Below are 20,459 nucleotides of genomic sequence, written 5' to 3'. Positions count from 1 at the left end.
GCTCCGTGCAGCCGGAGTTTTGGGGAATGCAGGGAATGCGCCGGGACTTCTGCCGGCCGGGCTGCGGGAGGGGACTGTGGTCCCCAGCTGTGGGCGGCTGCAGTTTGGGGGTGACCCTGAGGGGGGGTCCCCACCATCACACACCAGCACCGCTGGGCGCTTTGCATCCTGCAGCCCCACGGGGCAGCCGGGGCCATGGGTGCACCGAGCTCTGCCCGGCCTCAGCTCCAGCTCGGCATCGGGACACGGCGCGGCTCCGGCACACCCCACGTGGGCCAGGTCACGGCGCGGGCGCCCACCGGCCCCCGCCAGCCCGCCGTGCCCCAAGGCGACGGGTGCCAAGGGAGCGCTGGCACCCCGACCCCAACCGCAGGAGCGCCGAGGCCGGGCTCGCTCGGCTTTTTCCCTTCCCTCCCCTCCACATTCCCAAGCGCATCCAATTTTAGCAGCTCTGCAAAAACAAACCCTCAAGTTTCCCGGGCTGGAGCGGCGAGCGGCAGCGTGCGGCCGGCTCGCTGGGGAGGGCTCCTTCCCGCTTCCCTCTTGACACCGATCCAGCCCCGGCAGAGCCGACGGCCCCGAGTGCCAGGAGCCGATTGCTGCTGTCTGCCGGCGCGAGGGGGAAAGGCCTCATATATAGACCCACAGTGCCGCCACGCTCGCAGACGCCGGCCGACCCGCCGCCGCGAGGGCAGCCATGGGCGAGCTGGCACTGGCCCTCCTGGCTCTCGCCGCCCTGCACGGTGCCGGGGCGTCAGGTAAGGCCGGGGTCCGCCGTCTAACCGTGGCACGGCGAACCCATCCGTGCCGCCCTCCCGGGGGGCTGGCGGCGGCGATACGGGGCAGGATGGGGATGGGGCTGAGCGCTCGCCAGATGTGCGCCGGGGCCAGATGTGTGCCAGGGTCAGAGGTGCGCCAGGGTTGTGGCCACGGCCAGGAGCGGTCCCTCTGGCATCGGATGGTGGGAAGATGCATTGGCGAGGCTCAGGGCGGCTTTGCCCTCTCTTTGGCCATGTCACCCGAGGGACGGGGACGTGTCCTGCGCTGTGTGATGGCTGAGCACCTGAGGGAAGCCCTGGCTGGCTCGGCAACGCCAGCCGCTCCACGGGGCTTTTGCGTCCCGGTGCTGAGCCCCCTCCAGCCCCATGGGGGTCTCTGCAAGGTGCCAAGAGCAGCATCCGCGCCAGACTGAGCCAGGAATGTCCCTGGACTGGGGACAAAATTCATCCACCTGCAGAACAGGGGCTGCGAGGGGTCCGGCTGTCCCCCAGCTCCCTGCCACCTGGGGAAGGGACAGGAGGTGGCAGAGTCGAGGCTCCAACTTTGCCGTGGGAGTGCTGCTGGTGGAGGAATGGTGCCCACTGCGTGCCTGTGAGGTGCCCACTGCATGCCCGTGGGGTACTCACAGTGGTCCAGGTTGCACAGGGGTGTCTTGAGTGTTCGGCAGCATCCCGTCCAGTGCCTGTCAGTGCCAGGCACCAGGGGCCAGGTTTCTCTCCAGGGACCAGGTTTCTCTCCAGGGACCTGCTCCCTGCATCCATCCCCTCCAGCACGGCTGAACCCTCCCGTCTCAGCACCCCGGATCACCCTCACGCGGGGCAGGCAGGGCTGCCCTTAGAGACGCCGGCTCACCGGGGTACACTCCGGTGGGACGTGGCCAGCCGGGCTCGGTGGGAGCTGCCGGGGGGACACCCTCCGCCTGGGATGCACGGCGAGCCCCGCTGCGCTGGCCACTGCCCCGGCACCGGCTCCGCTTGCCGGCTGCGGTTTTACAGCCCGATTACCTGCCGCCTCCCGGTTTGGCTGGTGGGGCTCAGTGCGACGCCAGGTTCATGCCCTGTTCTCAGCATGGTGGGTGCGTGCGTGGGCACCCTGGCTCGTCTCCCCATGCCCTATCACCCCTGGGGCCGGGCTCACCCCAGGGCAGCCGGGAGCTCGCGGGCAGCATTTCCCCGGTGTGCAGCCTGTGGACACAGCGTGGGTCCCGGCGTGGCCGGACTCGCCACACGGCGCCAGCCTCGGCTGCCCCTCGGTCCATCCCTGGCCAGCCAGGAGGCTGCAGCCTGTCCTCAGCCACCTTGGATGGTGACACCACCAGCCTGGTCCCTTGGAGCCGGTAAATCCTGCCCTGAGCCCCTCGCCCGGCTGATGATGTGGGGCTGGGGGGGTCAGGGTGGGGGGGGTCCCCATCCCCGCTGGGACACGGCATGTCCCAGCGCTTGCTGAGCTTTCCTTTGGTGCCCGCAGCTTGGCAAGGGACCAGTTGGGCACCACTGGGTGCCCTGGGGAGAGGGTGCCCCAGCACCGGGTGCTCTCACCCTGTGCTTCCCCCAGAGCCCCTGGAGAACAACTCGGAGCCGGGCAAGAGCGGCGCGGCGGGGAAGCCCTGGAAAGCAGCTCCCAGCCTGGCAGACCTCGACCTGGACACGGCAGGTACGGCTGTCCCTGAGCCCCCCGTGTCATCGGGTCCTGCAGTTGGGACACCCCAAAGGGGCTGCACGGGGCGATGCCCACCATGCCAGCCCGGGAGGTGCCATCTCCCCCCGTGGCAGTGTCCCCACGGGACCCTCGCAGCAGGGACGTGGTGTCCACCCTGCGCTCCCCGAAGCTCCGCATCCCCCGGTGCTCTCCATCCCCACGTGCTTTCATCCGTTCATCCTTCGTCCGTGGAGCCCTCGATGTCCCCGAGCTGTCCCCAGCCCCGGTGACACCCCGGGGTGCTCAGGGACCGCAGGGCTGCTCCGCATCCGCGCGCTCAGGGCTCGCTCCGTCCCAGGGAGAGGAGCCGAGTGGACGTCCTGGTTCAACATCGACCACCCCGGGGGGGACGGGGACTACGAGAGCCTGGAGGCCATTCGCTTCTACTACCGCGGACGCGTCTGCGAGCGGCCGGTGGCCATCCAGGCCCGCACCACCGAGTGGGAGCTGCCCGAGGACGTGGGCGAGGTGGTGCACGTCAGCCCCAAGAAGGGTTTTCGCTGCATCAACAAGGAGCAGCCGCAGGGCAAGACCTGCTCCAACTACCACATCCGATTCCTCTGCCCGCTGGGTGAGTGCCCGTCCCTGCCGCGTCCCACCCACCCCCCCGGACCCCGCTGGCATGTTGAGGGGGGGCCGTACCCATTGCTTGCTCGTCATCCCCCCCGCTGCCGCATCCCACCGGGTGCTGCCGGAGCTGCGGCTACACCAGACCCACCCGCTCCAGCAGTCACCCCTTGGGTGCATCGTCCCGGGGGCAACGCGCCCCTTCCTTACGGAGCTGGGTGCGAGCGCTGGGTTCCCAGTTAATGCCTTTGCCCCCCCACCCCCAGAGCACATCTACTGGTCGCACTGGTCCTCCTGGAGCCCCTGCTCGCGCAGCGCCTGCGGCAGCAGCGGCACCCAGACCCGCACCCGCCGATGCGTCAACGCCCGGCTGGTGGCCGCGCTCAAGGAGCTCAAGTGCAAGGGCAAAGCCGTGGAGCGCCGGCCGTGCAGCGCCGGCCCCTGCCCAGGTAGGGACCCCCCGGCATCCCTGCCGGCACCCACTTGCCCCCCGGCCACCACTCGCTGCCTGGTGCCGGTCACCTCCGGCTCCTCTCCCGGTCCCCGTTGGCAGCGGCACGAGGGGTCCCCGAGGGGCCGTTGGCACGCAGCGGCTGCCCCCCGCGCCGACGCGGCAGGTCCGCGTGCGAAGCAGCCTCCGCCTGCGCATCATCAGCTTAATTGCAATAACAGAGGCCGTGTTGGTAAAAATAGCTTGGCAGGGGTGCGCGGGGGTGAGCCGGGGCTGGCCGGGCGCGGGTGACTGGATGGAGCCTCCCCGGTTGGGGACCCCCTCGTGTCCCTGTGGTGTGGGACCACCCCGGGCTGGGGGCTGGGGTGGAGCGGGGTGCCCGATCCCTGCCCGGCATCTCCCCCGCAGAGTCGGCATGGATGGAGTGGGGGACCTGGGGCCCCTGTTCTCGCAGCTGCGGCAGTGCCGGGACGCGTGTCCGGCGCCGGAGCTGCAAGAAAACCAAGAAGGTGCCGTGCGCCGGCCGTCCCACCGAGGTGCAGAAATGTCCCCCCTCGCCCTGCCCAGGTACCTGCCCTCGGGGACGCGGGAACCCCCTCCCCGGTGTCCCCCCCCCGAGCCGCGTGGCCCCACCGCCGGCCATGGCCATGGGGTCTGAGCGCCGTGCCACCCCCGCAGCCTGCCCTGAGCGCACGCTGCAGGGCACCGTCGTCTCCGCCACCGGCGCGGCGCTGCCAGATGCCCGCATCTACCTGGAGGGACGCCCGCCGGTGCTGCTGGCCCGCAGCGATGCCGACGGGCGCTTCGCCGCGGCGGGGCTGTGCGAGGGCACCGCTGCCAACGTCAGCGCCCACCGGGAGGGCTTCGCCCCGGGACTGGCACCCATCGTCTCCAACGGCTCCGGCGTGGCGGTGGTGAACATGACGCTGCAGAGACTGGGTGAGCATCGTGGCGCGGGGCACGGGGCCGAGCCGTGCAACCCTCGAGGGATTTTCCCGAAGGATGCATGGTTAGGGGGGGAGCGATCCGGAGGGGGGCGGCCACGGCTTGTTGCACCCTCTGCCGCCTTCCTCCCCTGCAGAGAAACCCTACATGGTGCTGCACCCCAAGGCGAAGGTGCGGGTGGCCGGGCAGGAGGTGACCTTCTGCTGCAAAGCCTCGGGCACCCCCGTGCCTAAGAAATACTACTGGTGAGCAGGGTCTGGGCGGCAGAGAGCCACGGCTGGGGACGGTGGGGAAAGGCAGCGCCGGCCACATCCCCGCTGAGCCCGTCCCAATGTCCCCACAGGTACCACAACGGGACGCTGCTGGAGAGGAAGGTGTACCGGTACGGCAGCCACCTGGTGCTGCGGGGGCTGGCGCCGGAGCAGGCTGGCACCTACCACTGCAAAGCCAGCACCGAGGCGGGCGCCATCAAATCGGCGCCGGCGCAGCTCACCGTGCTGGGTGAGAACGGGAACGGGCTTCGTTAGCGGCAGCATCGTGCCGGGATGGGGTGTGCGGTGGGGAGGGTCGCCCTAACCGCCTGTCTCCCCTCGCCCCCCCCCCAGCCCAGGGCCAGCAGAGCTGCAAGCCAGAGCCTGAGCCGAGCCTCGTGGAGCTGCCCAGCGAGTGCCCGCAGGATGCCGCCGGCTCCCGCTACTACGACGTGGGTCGCTGCGCGCCCACCCTGTGTGCCGGCGGCCCGGCCGAGCGGTCGGGGTGCGGAGCGGACACGGGGCGCTGCTGCGGGGTGCGGAGGATGGAGACGCGGGAGATCCCCTGCGCCGGCTTCGTGCTGCCCATCAAGGTGGTGGCCGAGTGCGGTTGCGGACCCTGCACCCAGCCCCGCATCCTGGTGCAGGGACGGGTGACGGCGGCCGACACCGGCGAGCCCCTGCGCTTCGGGCAGATCTTCCTGGGTGGGAGGAAGGTCGGCTTCACCGGCTACAAGGGCTCCTTCACCATCGAGGTGCCGCCGGACACGCAGCGCTTGGTGGTTCGCTTCGTGGACCGGCAGCAGAGGTTGGTGGATGCCGTCAAGGTCCTGCCCTTCAACCGCCGTGGCGGTGCCGTCTACCAGGAGGTGAAGATGCTGCGGAAGAAGGAGCCGGTGGATCTGGACGGCAGCCGGAGCAACGCCATCCCGCTGGGGGAGGCGAGCGGCCAGGAGCCCATCGGGGAGCTTGTCCTTCCCGCCGGCGTCTTCCTCCGTCCCTCTGGGGAGGTCTTCAGGGGCACGGTCAAAGCCAGCGTCACCTTCCTGGACCCCAGGGACATGGCAACAGCCAGCGCCGCCTCCAGTGACCTCAGCTTTGCCAACGCCGAGGGGGAGATCGTTCCCTTGCGGACCTACGGCATGTTCGCTGTAGATTTTCTGGAAGGGGAGAGCGGCGCGGCGCTGCAGACGGGGCCGGTGGAGGTGCGGATGGATGCGGCGCAGGTCCGGATGCCGGAGCACCTGCAGAAGATGAAGTTGTGGTCCTTGAACCCTGAGACCGGCTTGTGGGAGGAGGAGGGGGTCCTCCGGCCGGCCGGGGGGAACCGGGGAAAGAGGGAGGAGAGGACCTTCTTGGTGGGGAACCTGGAGATCCGGGAGCGGCGTCTCTTCAACCTGGATGTGCCGGAGGACCGCCGCTGCTTCGTCAAGGTCAGAGCTTACAGCAATGAGAAGTTCAACCCCTACGAGCAACTGGAAGGGGTGGTCATCAGCCTCATCAACCTGGAGCCCCAGCCCGGCTATCCTGCCAATCCCCGGGCGTGGGGTCGCTTCGACAGCGTGGTGACAGGTCCCAACGGAGCCTGCCTGCCCGCTTTCTGCGACGGCCAGCGCCCCGACGCCTACTCGGCGTATGTCACTGCCACGCTGGGTGGGGAGGAGCTGGAAGCCGTGGCCTCCAGCCCCAAGCTCAACCCCAATGCCGTTGGGGTGTCCCAGCCCTACCTGGGCAAGCTGGGCTACCGTCGGCTGGACCACGATGACCCCAACTTGAAGAAGACGGCTTTCCAAATCAACGTGGCCAAGCCCGACCCCAACAACGTTGACGAGACCAACGGTCCCATCTACCCTTACCGCAGCCTCGAGGAGTGCGAGGAGGCGCCGGTCAGCGCCAACCACCTCCGCTTCTACCGCGTGGAGGTGGACAAGTATGAGTACAACGTGGTGCCCTTCAAGGAGAGCGACCTGACCTCCTGGACCGGCGACTACCTCTCGTGGTGGCCCAACCCTCAGGAGTTCAGGGCTTGTTTCATCAAGGTGCAGATTGAGGGGCCGCAGGAGTACATGGTGAGGTCCCGTAATGTGGGGGGCAGCCACCCCCGCACCCGGGGGCAGCTCTACGGGCTGCGTGACACCCGTAGCGTGCGGGATACGCTGTTGGAGAACACCTCAGGGGCCTGCGTGGAGTTTAAGTGCAGCGGGATGCTCTTCGACCAGAGCCTGGTGGATCGCACCTTGGTCTCCATCGTCCCCCAAGGCAGCTGCCACCGCACGGCCGTCAACAGCCTCCTCCGGGACTACCTGAGCCGTCACCCGCCCGTGGCAGACAACAACCACACGGCCGCCTTCACCATGCTGGCACCGGTCGACCCGCTGGGTCACAACTACGGCATCTACACGGTGACGGACCAGAACCCGCGGTTGGCCAAGGAGATCGCCATCGGCCGTTGCTTCGACGGCACCTCCGACGGCTTCTCGCGGGAGATGAAGGCGGATGCGGGTACGGCCGTCACCTTCACCTGCCAGGAGCGGCCGCCGGGGCGGGAGAGCTTCTTCCAGCGCCTGCTGACGGCCCCGGCCGAGGCGCTGGCCGAGATCCGGCGGGAGATGGGGGCCGGCGAGATGCGCCGGGCTCCCCCCGAGGTGATGGACTTCGCCTCCGGCGCCCGAGCCCTGGGCCCCACGGCCACCCTCCGGACCCCCAGCAGCCGCCGGAGGATGGGCCGGATCCGGGGGCAGCCGTGAGTGCCACATCCCCCCCCATGCCCCCTCCCCGGCTCAGCTCTGCCCTCCCTTTCCCCGTCGCTTTTACCCGCGCTCATTTATAACGACCGAGGGGGGGGAACGCGCGCGCACGGGACACGTGAAGTGGGACCCTCCCGCCGTGCCCTCGGGGGACAGTGGGGCAGGGGACCGCTGGGACGCGGGGAGGGGGGGTGACAGCGGGGAGCCCCCGCCGGCCTCGTCAGCCCCCCCCGGTGCTGCCCCTGCCCTCGCCCCCAGCCCCGCGCGGGGCAGCTCTTGGTGCTCAGCCCCAGGGACCGCGGTGCCGGTGGTGCCGGCAGCGGGGCCGCGGCCCCACGGGGGTTATTTAAATAAAAAAGAATAAAATAGGGGGTGGAAGCAAATAGGGGAAGGGGCTGGGATGGGAAGGGGTCCCCTGCCTGGTGCTCCATCAGGCAGGGCTCCCGTGTGCCTGTGCCGGGGCCAGCGTTGGCCGAGGGTGCCGGGAGCACCCACTGCTTCCCTGCCCTGTACCCCACAAGGAAACGTGGGGTTTCTTTGGGGGAAAAAGCCCAAGGACGTGGAGAAAAAGCCCTCCCTGCGCTCTCTGCCCCGGCGTGGTGCGGTGCCAGCAATGTGGCCACAGCGCCAGCTCTCCGGCCGCGGTGCCAGCTCTCTGGCCGGGTGCGGGGGCTCGGCGGTGGGCGGCATGCCCGGGATGCCGAGCTCAGTCCCCGTGCCCTTCATCCGAGCTCAGGACAGAGCCCGACCGGGCCTGATCCTGCACCCATCCTGCTGCCACCAACCCGGCTATTTTGCCCTTGGGGAGCGTTTTGCCCCAACTACCTTTATCGCAGGCAAAAAAAATCCTCAAAACAGGCACTTCTTAACCCCCCCTCCCCAGGACAGGGAACCCCCCTCAACTCCTGGGGTGCGCCGGGGCCAGGGAAGCGAGTGAGAGGCCATGGCAGGATGCGACCCAGTGGCAGCGGTGCCGGCACGCACCGAGGTCACGTGCGGATTTGTACATTATTTATTACAAAATATAAGGTTGTGTGTACACCCGCCTGGCTGCTGGGCTTCTCCGGGGGTGCCCAGACCCGTGTTCCCCCCCCCCAACTCCTGCCCCATCGCCTCCCGCCCTGCACGGTAGCACCGTCCCGGCGGCTCCTGTTTGCCTTGGGCCCGGTTCAGCCGGCTGGCGGCGGTGCGGGGGGAACCGCGCCAGCTCCCCGTGGCCGGGGGACGTGGCAGCTGAGGGGGGGGGGACACACACATCCATCCAGCCCCTCAGCCCCCTCGGCACAGGGATGCGCCCGGCGCAGGAGCTGGGGACCCACCGGGTGACCCCAGCCGGGGTGAAGGGCAGCGAGTCCGTTTTGGACGTCTGTCTGTCCCCCCTGGGTTGCGGTACTGGGTGGGTTTCGCAGGCATCCCCCCCACACACACACCCCGCGCCCCATCCCACCCGTGGCTCCCGGTGGATGCTGTAATGGAACAGGCTGCATTTACGGGGCCAAACCCCCCCCCCACCCCGCTCCCGGGACAACGTTTCCCTTTTACAACATGGTTTGGCCGTGACGCGGCATTTTTTCACCCTTATACTGGCTGCGGCCGCTTGCGAGATCAAATGGGACACGGGGCACCCAGGGGGGCGTGGGGGCGGCGGGGGGGAACGGGACACGTTTGCCAAACCCCAACCCCTCTTCTCATCCCGCCTGGACGAGAACCCACCGACGCCGGCACGTTGGGTGGGTGCCGCCGCGGCGCAGCACGGGAGGAGGCGCTGGAAATGACGGGACCCCATCGCGGGGCTCCCACCCCCAGAAAACCTGGGTGCTGCCCATCCCGGGGTGCTGTACCGGGATCCGCGTCCGTCTTCGCCGGGGAAGGCCGGCGGATGCTCCCCCGCGGGCACCGCTGGCGGCAGCGCCGGGGGGCTGGCGGGGGGGGAATGCCAGCGGGCAGGATTGTTTTCCACCATCTGGTTGGCTTGGTCGGAGGCAGCTGCGCAGGCAGGGCAGATGGAAGCGGCTCCTGCAGCTCTGCTGCTATTTATGGCGTCGGGAAGAAAAATGGGGCGAAAAAAGACAAAAAGCAGCCATGCGAAAGGGCCAGTCGGACGCCCCCGTTTGCAGCCCCTTACGCTCACAGCTGCGCCCTGCTCCGTCTTGCCGGATTCCATCCCAGCGCCGGCCGGGACCTCCGGCATTGTGCCACGGGGTTGTCCCGGGCACTGGGGGCTGGAAGGGGCTGGAAGCAGGGGAGAGCCATGAGGGGTGGCCGGGAGCTCCCCCCCACTCCCACAGACACAGAGAAGGAGCCAGGGGCACACACGGAGGGATGTGCCAGGGTTGCGGGAGGTCCGTGCTGGGTGTCCGGCCCAGCCCCGCATTCCCGAGGGCTGGAAACCTGCCCGGGGTCAGGGGCTGGGCTGGGGGCTGCAGCCAAAATCCTCCTGGTGCTCCCCCCCAGGTGTGGGACTCTCAGCTCAGGAGCTGAAGCCGCGGTCCCCGTCCCAAGGGTCCTGCACCCTCCAGTCCCAGGGACAAGGAGCCCCTTGGTCCCAATCCCGGCCCCAAATGCTCCCTGCGCTGGCCAGGGCCGGCCGGACCCTCAGCTCATCCGTGTGCTGCGGAGCATCTTTGGGTACCAAAATAACCCCCCGGCCCCTCCCGGCTTCCAGGCGATGCTGAGCCTCGCAGTCCAGCCCAGGGCTGATTACACGGCTGAGCGTCCAAGGCTGCCAGCTGGGATGCTTTTGTCTGTAATTCTCGTAATCGTTAGCAGAAACCACCGGCACGCGGCTCCGCGTGACCCGTGGCGGCTCCGGAGGGGGGTACCCGGCGGGGGGAGCCCCGCGGGGACCCCACACCGGACCCACAGGCTGCAGGATGGAGAACCCAGAGGCGTTTTCTGCAATACAACAGCTTTGGGGTCAAAAATCACTCTTTTTTTTGCCTTCTCAGCCCCTTGGCACGGGTGATGCCCCCAGCTCAGCTCCGTGATGGGCAGGTGGGAAGCTGGGGCCGGAGCGAGGATCCCTTTGGGTCCCCCAGGGCTTTGGGCAAGCGATGGGGTGTGGTGGGTCCCGGCCGTGGGTTTTTGGGGTGGGTGAGGTGTGGGTGCAACATTACCCCGCTCCCCGCTTGCACCCAGCGCTGGCGGGGCCATCCGGCTCCAACGATGCCTGGGAAGCAGAGACAGGGATGGAAGAGGGAAACATCCCGGGAGAGCTCCTGGATGGCAGGACCATGGGACGCGGGTGAAGGGGCACCGCGAGACCCCGTCTCCGTGCGGGATGCGTATCCCCGTGGTGATGAGAAAGGCAGGTGGGGGCAGCCGGCGGGGCCAGGCTCAGCTGCTTCTTGTTACCCCCGAACCCCGGCCAAAAGGGAATAGCAAAGCAGGGAAGGGAAAAAGGAGCCCAGGAGCCGGCAGCTCCTGTCCCGCCCCGCCAGCAATTAAGGATGGCCGGAGCCCAACGTAAATGAGCGGGACGGTGCGCCGCCGCATCGGCACGTCCTTCGGTGCTGCCGGGGCCCCCACGGCAGGGATGGGGCTGCCGTTTGCTCAGCTCCCCACCCGACAGCATCGCCACATTGGGGTGCATCCCCCCAAGCCCCCACCAGCCCCGCAGGGAGGAGGGAGCCGGGGTTCGGGCAGTGGGATGGGGGTGCTGCCGTGCTGCACCCCACAAGCACGTCCTGGCACTGGCCAGGAACAAAAGCTGCTCTGAACAGCAGCCGGGAGCTGGAAAACGCCTTGGGAAGCTGCTCGCTTTCTTTTCTTTTCTTTTTTTTTTTTTTTTTTTTAAATAATGGAAAATATAATGACAGTGCCTAAATTAAAATAATAAAAGAAAGCAACCAAAAAGCCAACCGAAAATAGGAGAGAAACCAACATTTCAGGCTGAAAGGGAACAGGCGCAGGCAAGGGATGAAAGGGAAAAGCTGAGGCGCTGCACCCTCCTGGAAGCCTCCTCTTAGCCTCCCCCTGAGGGGCTGCGGGGGGGGCCATGCTGCCCCACCACCTCCCTGGGGCCAAGCCATGGGGTGAGCAGGGTGCAGGGCATTGCTGCCACGGCAGGAGCTTCTCCTGTGTGCCAGCCCTGGCCCCCGGCAGCCCAAAATGTGCCCCTGCACACCCCATCCTCGCTGGCTTTGCACTGTGGTCAGCGCTGCTGCTTCAGGGGCCGCATCCTGCCCAGGGCTCCAGTCCCAGGGGATGTAGAGGTGTCTGCTCCATCCCCTGCCCTGAACCGGAGCATCCCTTCAGGCCCCAAACCAGAGCATCCCTGGGGATCCCAAACTGGAGCATCCCTGGGCACCCGGAGCATCCCTGGGCACCCGGAGCATCCCCAGGCATCCAGCCGTGGGGGGACACGGGAGGTGCCAGCTCCCTGTCTCTGCCACGATGGCAGGGCCAGGCTGGATCCAGCTGCCGAATTCCAGGCCGTCTGGCCAAGAGACGCTGCTCTGTTCCCGCCGGTCCCTCCGGACAACCTGCCGGAGGAGGAAAACAAATGGCCCTTGAACACGGAGGAGCAGGAGGCGAGAGACCCCAGCCCCCCCAGCCCCTTCCAAAGCGGGGGCACCAGGGCGGGTATCACTGTATGGCTCCCACGAAAGGGGCCACTGGAAGTCAGGATTTGGGGGAAAACAGTGGAAAGAGGGAGAAGGGCTGCTTGGAGCACTAACACTTGCTCTGCAAAGCAAGCCTGAGCCGGGACGCCGCGGGGACAGCCGAGCTCCACCGCGCCAGGCGGCTTCGGGGCAGCCCTTGACAATGCACATTCCTCTCCCAGTTGCTTTTTAGATATATTTTTTAAGAGTTGCATCTCAATATCTTGCTGTTCAAAGTGAGCTGGTTCTGGAAAAAACATCCATTCCCTTTTTTCAAGCTATTTTTGAAACCTTTGGCCTTCATTCCTCTTCAGGCTCCAGACCATAAATAATAATAACAACATACTTAAAGCCTTTACGCTGACAGCTCACCGAATCTGCCAGAGCCTTTTAATTCTCCAGATGTTGAAAATCTGACTCAAAAACTTGAAGTTTGGTAAATATTTTGTGTGTTTTTCATTTTACAGCCATTGCTTTTTCTATCACATGAAGCAGTAGAATAAAAATACTAAAAGTGGAACAACTATTTCTGGAGCTGGGGGGGAGGAAAGGTGAGGCGGTGGCCGCTGTCTCTGCGTGCCAGGATGCAGCCGGAGCATCCCTGGGGCTGGGTTGCCCGTGCCAGGGCTCTGTGCCAGGGGTCTCGGCTTCCTGGCACAGTTGCGGTGGCAGGAGCAGTGGCACCAGCAGCTGGCTGCGGAAACACGGTGACTGCAGGGACTCCCCCAGCCCCCTTGGCCCCCCAGCTCTGACCTGGCCTGGGCTGCTCCTGGTAGGCACCACCTTGGCTGGACTTGGATTTATTTGGGTGATCATCTCTGGTGCGAGGAGGGGGTGACATTCCCAGCTGCAGTGTCACTCCAGTCCTGCATCCCACACTCTGCATCCCACTTCCCCTATCCCACATCCTGCATCCCATATCCCGTATTTCATATTCCCGTATCCCCATATGTGCATTCCACATCCCATATCCTAGATTCTGCATCCCATATCCTGCATCTTGTATCCCATACCCTGCATCCTATACCTCACATCCTACAGCTCGCATCCCATATCCTATATCACGTATCCCATACCCAAATACCGCATCCCACGTCCCATACCCTATATCCCCACATCCCGTGTCCCCCATCTCCTCCCAGCCCCACAGAGTGGCAGGGAGAGGACCCGGCAAGGCAGTCGTCCCGGTCCCCCCAAGTGCTTTGGGGTCCTTCAGGGCCACGATGGACCGGCTGGCATTGCCTTTTCTCAGAGGACATTTCCCTGCTGAGAAACACCAGCAGGAAAAGCATTAAAAACCCCAGGATTTTAGCACAACTCCTGGAAAAAAGAACGTTTCGAATTTCTCCCCAATGCTGGCTTAGCCCCACTCCCGGCCTCCCAAAAAACAGCCCATGCAGTGGCTGGACCACAATGCTGCTCCCTAAGGATGGGAGCGGAGGGCTCGCAGCCCTTCCTCATCCTTTAACCTTCCTCCTCCCCTCGCCAACTCTTCCCCCACACAAAAACCCTCCCGAACAGCAGGAGCCAGGAGCATTCTGGACGGGGATGTCCCATGAAAGCCTGGACTGGCACGGACATCACAGGGCCAAGCACTTGCCAGAAGCCAGGGCTGGATCCTGGCCCCAGAATTGCCCCTTTGCCCAGGCAGATCCGGGGCAGCCCTGCTGGGCAGAACTGGGCCGGGGGGGGGGAGGCTGCGCTGCAAAAGTGTTTGCAGACTGGTACCACCTACCCCAGTAACCCCACACCCTGGGTACCCCTGTACCCTGGGTACCCCACACCCCAGGTACCCCATAACCTGGTTACCCCAAACTCCAGTTATGCTGTACCTGAGGTAGCCCTGAGCCCAGGCACCCCAGACTCTAGTTACTTTATACTCCAGGGACCCCATACCCCCATTTCTCCATACCCCAAGTACCCCATACTCCTAATTCTCCATACCCCCAGTACCCCATATCCCAAGTACCCCATACCCCTAATTCTCCATACCCCCGTACCCCCCACCCTGAGTACCCCTGTTGTCATTGAACCCCCACCAGCAGCTCAGCCCCATGCAGCCGCTCGCTCACTTCCCCCCGGTGGGATGGGGGAAAGAATCTGAAGAGTAAAAGCAAGAAAACTCATGGGTTGAGGTAAGGACAGTTTAACAGGTAAAGCAAAACAAGGAACTCACTCACCGCTTCCCATGGGCAGGCGGGTGTTCAGCCATCTCCAGGACAGCAGGGCTCCATCACGCATAACAGTGACTTGGGAAGACAAACACCATCACTCCCAACGTCCCCCCCCTTTCTTCTTCTTCCCCCAGCTTTGTATGCTGAGCATGACATCGTATAGGATGGAATATCCCTTGGGTCAGTTGGGGTCAGCTGTCCCGGCTGGGTCCCCTCCCAGCTCCTTGTGCCCCCCCAGCCTGCTTGCCAGTGGGGTGAGAAGCAGAAAAGGCCTTGACTCTGTGCAAGCACTGCTCCACAATAAGGAAAACATCTCTGTGTTATCAACAGTTCTCAGCACAGATCCAAAACATAGCCCCATACCAGCTACTATGAAGAAAATTAACTCTACCCCAGTCAAAACCAGCACAACCCCGTAGCCCTAATTCTCCACACTCCCAGTAACCCATACCCTGAGTACCCCCTACACCTAATCCCCCATACCCCAGGCACCCCATGTTCCAGGTATCCCATACCCCATTTACACCCCTGACACCCCCATTACCCCTTGCCCTGGGGGATGCTCTGCCATGTCCCCCCCCACCATGGGCACTGGCCCCACTGGCAGCTCCATGGGGCTGCATGCACACCCCCAGCCCCCCAGCTCGCTGGGACACAGGGCTGGGGTCACCCCCCTGCAGTGGCGGGGTCCCCCCAGCATCTGCCCCAGCCCTGCCGGTACCAGCCCCGGTGCAGGCAGGGGCACAGCACCAGCCCCACAAGAGACCTTGGCAGCCCAGCAGCCATTCAACTCCCCCGGATGCTGCTCTGTCTCAAACCACATGATTTCCTGGAAAGTCCCACTCTTTGAGAAATGAAACTGTTTGATTTTCGGGGGAAACTCAAGCTCGCTCCCACCCAGTGTGTTTTTGCCTGGACAGGGCGGCACAGGCAGGATGGAGGGCTGCAGCCCACACTGGTTGCCCCGAGCCAAGCAAGCTTGGAAGATACACGTGGCCGTGGTCTTCTGCGTGGTCGTTGTGGCGCTGGTGGTAGCCCTCACCGCCATGTTCTGCCAGCCGGCCGCAGTCCCCGCGATGGTGGGGAATTGCTCGGTGAGGCTGGAGTGGCTGGAGGAGGCGCTGGCTGTCACCAACCGGTCCCTCACCGAAGCCCACCACCAGTGGGAAGTCTGCAGGAATAAGCTGGTAGGTGCTGGGGTTCTGCTGGCAGGTGGGGGGCTGGGACCCTACGGGGAAACCTGCAGCCCCCCGCCTTGAACTGGGTGCTTTTGGCTGGTGCGAGGGAGCGCCCGAGCCGGAGCCTCCAGCCCCTTCCCTCTGCCGATGCTCAGGGTGAGCTGGAGGGGCAAGCCTCGGAGCTGGAGCAGGCGCTCGCCAGGGTAACCCAGCTGCAAGGTGAGTCCTGGGCAGGGTGAGCGGTCCGGGGTGGGGGGTGTGGGCACAGACAACAGCCCCTGGGCTACCCTGGCCCCCCACCCCTTGGGTCACCCTCATCCCCATCCCCTGAGATACCCGGATCCCTGTCCCCTGGGTCACCTTGATCCTCATCCCATGAGACACCTTGATCCCTGTCCCCTGTGTCATCCTGATCCCCATCCTCTGGGCCACCCTCATCCCCATCCCAAGACACCCTGATCCCCATCCCCTCAAGTCACCCTCATCCCTGTCCCCTGGGACACCCTGATCCCGGTCTGCCGTCACCTCCCTGCAGAGGAGAACGGGAAGCTCAAGGCAGAGGTGGCCCAGCAGCAGAATCAGTTGGAGGACCTGGAAAGCAGCAGGTGAGCCCCACGCTCCCCCTCACCACCCCCAGCCTCACACTGTCACCGACTCTCCCTGTTCCCCCCCCCAGGAACGAGCTCCAGCTGCAGAACGAGCACCTGCAGAAGGAGCTCCAGGACTTGAGGAGCCAGCACTCGGGTGGGAACAGGCTCCCAGCCGCGTCCCTCAGCCTCCTGGTTCTCCTCCTCCCTGGGATGCTCCTCCCATGAGCAGGAGGAACACGGACCTCCATGATTCCTCGTCCCCTGACGTGGGGCGAGGAGGAACCATCCCCATCCAGCCTGGCGGAGTCTGGGTGCGACAGCGGGTGCAGTGTCTGCTGCAGGAGCCCGGTGCCCGCTCAGCCCTGTCCCGGGACCGCCTATACCTCCTTGCATGCTCTGCTTGCCAAATTCACCCTATTCACCGTGGGGACATCCTGGGGAGATGATTTCCCTCCAGCCACCAAGGACTGTGCCCAGGGAAAGAGAAGGGGACTGGGGCACGTGCTGGAGGGCACAGAGACATGGCAGGGCTGCCCTGAGCCGAGGGGTCCACAGGCACTTCACGGTTAAGTTAGTTTTTAATAAAATTAAAAAAAAACTTGTGGAAATCCAGCATCTTGTTGCTCCAGCACCTCTTGGGGACCCAGAGCCCTGACCCTGCTGCACGGTGGGGGTAAGGGGGTGCTGCAGATACCCCTCAGGTAGACTGCAGCCTCAGCATTCCCAACATCCACCGGACCCCAACTGCATCCCTGCTTGTCCCTCCAGCTGTGACCTATGGCCGGGCGCCGGGGCAGAGCATCCTCCCACCTCCAGCACAAACAAAGTCTATTCTGGGCTGTGACCTGCAAGAAACCACAGCCCAAAGCCGTGTTTGGTGAGAAAAACCCACACGCGGTAATTACGGCAACCCAGGGAGCGACCTGCCCTGGGAGATGCTGGCACATCCCGGGCAGCCGCCGCCGGAGCGGGCGAGCAGTCCCGTGTCCCCCTCCGGCATGGACCCTGCGGTGCCCAAGGCCACCCTGAAGGTGCTGGGACTGTGCGTGATGCTGCTGGTGCTGGTGGCGGCGGTGACGGTCTCGGTGGCGGTGATGGTGTGGCGCTCAGAGGCGGTGGGGAAGCTACGGGGCTGCCGGGAACGGGCGGCCAACGAGAGCCGGGAACTGGGGAACCGCGTGGCCGAGCTGGAGCGGGACCGAACCCGGCTGCAGCAGGCGGCGGCGGCGGCCGCACGGGCGGAGGATGCTCTGCGGCGGGAGCTCGTCCAGGCCCGCGGTGACGGCAAGAAACTCAATGTCAGCCTGGCGTCCTGCCGGGAGCGGGCGGTAGGTGCTGGCAGGGATGGGGGACAAGGGGGTCCTCGGCCAGCATGCACGGCGGGGGGGGGGGGGGGGGGAGCGATGTTGGGGCGGAGAGGGGGATTTCTGGGAGAGCTCAGTAGCCAAGACCAGGGTGATGCTTCATCCCTTGGGAGATTTCGACCAGGCTCGTGGAAAACCCCGGCACTGATAGGAAGGATGCTGCAGATGCGCAATCCCCGGAGAGCAAAGACTGGCTGCAAAGATGAGCCGGGAAGGGGGAGAAGCAGCCCTGGGATGGATGGACCGGCAGCACCCCAGGGGTGCACGGCCACCTTCCCGCAAGGGACATCCCAAAAGGGGAGCCCCGGCTGCTCCCGGTCCCTCGGCACAGCCCGGGTCCTGCCGTCCCCCTGCCCGGGTGCCCGTGCCCAGCCAGGGGCAGCTATTCTTAGCTGTGACCAAGCTGCTCCACGCACATATAATTACCCCGTCCCAAAGCAGCAGCGGAGGCCGGAGCCGGTGCGGAGCTGCCATTTCTCTCCTCCCAGGTATTTTTAGCTGCGGCCCTGGCTGGGAAAAGGCCTGGCCCCAGCACCGCGGCCGCAGCCTGGAGGAAGAGCCGGGTCCCACCGCCCCTCCGGGGCTCATCCGGCCGAACAATGGCCCGGAGAGGCTGGAAAAGTGCTCCCACTTCCCAGGGCTGGCGCCGGGATTGGGGTTGGGCTGCGCAGCCTCTTGGGGACCCGACCGGGGGGGAGCCCCATCCCCTCTCAGGCACTGGGGATGCCATTCACGGGGCGCTTGGGTGACCTGGGGCTCCCGTGACATCCCTGGTGCGCCAGCATCCTCGCCGAGCTCAGGCTGAGCCATCCCTCCAGGGAAGAGGGATTTCCCCCAAATCCACGTCCCTACCCCTTCGAGAAACATAACGGGGGGAACCTAAGGCCACCAGGAGCATGGGGGACAGCTTGGGGACGTGGCGAGGAGGGTCAGACCTCCAGCCGCAGATGAAGAGACGGGGAGAACGCTGCCCACCCCTGTCCCCACGCCGCCGTGTCCCCTCTCCCCAGGCCAGGCTGGAGGCCAACGTGACGGCGCTGGGGAACGAGGTGCTGGCCCTGCGGCGTGCGCGGGCCGAACTGGCCCGCGGCAAAGCGGCTCTGCAAGGTGAGCTCCATCCCCCCGGCAGCAGCGGCGTGGGGCGCAGGTCCCCCCCCGTCACCCCGCTCAAGCAGCTCACCCGGGGGGTCCCCCAGCCCTTTGGGCAACGCCCGGCAGAAGGGGCTCGGGTTTGGGGTGCGCGGGTGACCCCCGCTGTCCCCTTCGTCCCGCAGAGGAGCTGGCGCAGGGCAAGGAGAAGGCGCTGGGGCTGCGGCAGCGGCTGGAGGCAGCGGTGGAGCAGCAGCGAGCGCTGCGGGCGCGCGGGGAGCAATGCGAGGCCCGGCAGAGAGAGCTCGAAGCCACCCTGTAAGGTCCTTGTGTGTGTCCCCCCCCCTCCACGGGCTGAGCACCCCAGAGCACCCACCCTCCCAAACCAACCCAGCCCCACGCCCAGCCCCTCCACCACCCTGCCCTGTCCCTCTCTGCCCGCGGGGACCCTCCGTCCCCCCATCCCCAGGGGGGACAGGGACACCCCCTCACGCCACTCCGCTCCCCCCGCAGACGGGACTACGCGGCCGAGGTCGACGCGCTGCGGCGGCGGCGGGCGAGGGACCGAGCGACCGGGCGCAGGTGCCCCCCGTCCCGGTACTTTCTGTGGGTGCTGGCCTACCTGCAGGGCTTGGGAAGGGGGGGGGACACGACCCTTTGGGGTCGTTTGGGGAGGGGGCTTGGCCGGTGCGGCCAGCCTGGGTGCTCGCGGCCACTCTTCCCGGCGGGTGCCATCGTCACCGGTGTCCCCAGGGGAGCAGGACCTGGGGCTGTGTGGGGACTCACTCCCTGCTCTCTCCTCTTTTGCAGGAAAGGCTGAAGCCCCACAAACCCCCAGACCCCCTCCCTGCCGGGGGCTGGGGGCCGGGCACCCCCCCCAACCCCAACGCCGAGCCCATCATTCCCAGTCCCACAGCGCCCCTTAGCACTGGGACCCAGCAGCGGCTCAGCCCTGACTGGAGCCAGCGTGTCCAGATGAACGATGCCGGTGGTCACCGTGTGCCTTCATGCCACCCTGTGTCCCGATGGCACTCTGTATCCCGATACCACCACGTGTCCCGATCCTGTCGCCTATCGTGACGCTGCCGTGTGTCCCGATGCCACCGCTGGAGCAGGACGGCAGGACCGGAGGGGTCGGTTGTCCGGCTTTTGGGCAGAGTTTTAGCTCAACCAAGGGATGGTTTCCCCCACCGACTGCTTGGAGCTGCTCCTTAATCAGCTCCGGGGTTCAATGCCACGCTCCCAGCACGCTCCAGAAACTGGGAACACTGGGCAATAAAGGCTGCTCCGCTCACCGGGACGTCTCCCCGTGCCACCAGCTCAGCCATCCCCAGAGCCCTGTCACCACACACCCCCCAGGACTTTTTAACCGGGCTCTGCCACCGCGGTGCCAGCGGCTGCCAGGACAGGACCCGGCTCTGCCAGGGACCCCACAGGCACCCTGGGGTGGGGGGGGGAGCCCAGCCAGGGATACGGGGCCGAGGGGAACGGGGATCATCAGCTGCTGCTGTTTTGCAGTTGCTTCCCGGCATCTTTGATCCGCTTTGAAGAAAGTTTCCAGGAAAGTTGCAGATTTTCCTGCCGTCGCGGTATCCTGTGCAGAGGGCAGGCAGGCTGCGCGCAGGCATCCGGCCTCCTCCTGCCTGCGCTTTCCACGGGACATCATTGCCCCCCGTGCCCCTCGCTGCCCCCCTCCCCATCCTGGTTTGGGGGCCGGGGAAAGTGCTGGCAGGCGGTTTTCCAGGTGAAAGTGCCTCTGCGAGATGACCCCCGCTTGTGTCGGGGGGTCCCCAGGCTGCAGAGCCTATGGAGGGGGGACAAGCCCCATTCCTGCACCCCAAATCCGGTGACCCCAAAGTGGAGACCCCAGCCCCCCAGCAACTTGGGACAGGGAGGGGAACCAGGTAGAGCCATTCCCATGGCCCGACCTCAACGCAGCACCAGCCCTCAGCATGGGAAAGCTTAATTATAGCCGGGAGGCTAATGGGAAGATGGGACAGAGGCAGGGTCTGCAGCCTGGC

The 20,459-nt window shown here is 65.9% G+C and overlaps 2 protein-coding genes across 3 annotated transcripts; both read left to right on the top strand.

Annotated features, from left to right (window-relative positions):
- The first annotated feature begins 676 nt into the window (after positions 1-676).
- On the top strand, positions 677-8,480 carry CILP2 (cartilage intermediate layer protein 2). 2 transcript variants are annotated; one of them, XM_075037817.1, is made up of 9 exons: positions 677-758; positions 2,335-2,433; positions 2,777-3,049; positions 3,312-3,494; positions 3,905-4,063; positions 4,175-4,435; positions 4,578-4,686; positions 4,785-4,942; positions 5,047-8,480. In XM_075037817.1, the coding sequence occupies exons 1-9, from the start codon at positions 698-700 to the stop codon at positions 7,437-7,439; spliced, it is 3,696 nt and encodes a 1,231-aa protein (XP_074893918.1). In that variant the 5' UTR covers positions 677-697; the 3' UTR covers positions 7,440-8,480. The 2 variants fall into 2 exon arrangements, with proteins under 2 accessions (XP_074893918.1, XP_074893917.1); XM_075037816.1 differs by having other exon boundaries at positions 677-2,433.
- Positions 8,481-16,983: 8,503 nt separating this feature from the next.
- Positions 16,984-19,723, top strand: LOC142035347 (uncharacterized). Its single transcript, XM_075037411.1, has 5 exons — positions 16,984-17,317; positions 17,788-17,837; positions 18,360-18,756; positions 18,952-19,035; positions 19,249-19,723. The coding sequence occupies exons 1-5, from the start codon at positions 16,984-16,986 to the stop codon at positions 19,362-19,364; spliced, it is 981 nt and encodes a 326-aa protein (XP_074893512.1). The 3' UTR covers positions 19,365-19,723.
- Positions 19,724-20,459: the final 736 nt, after the last annotated feature.

Source organism: Buteo buteo, chromosome 10 (assembly GCF_964188355.1).
Source record: "Buteo buteo chromosome 10, bButBut1.hap1.1, whole genome shotgun sequence".
Taxonomy (NCBI): Eukaryota; Metazoa; Chordata; class Aves; order Accipitriformes; family Accipitridae; genus Buteo; species Buteo buteo.
This window is presented reverse-complemented; position numbering and strand designations above follow the sequence as displayed.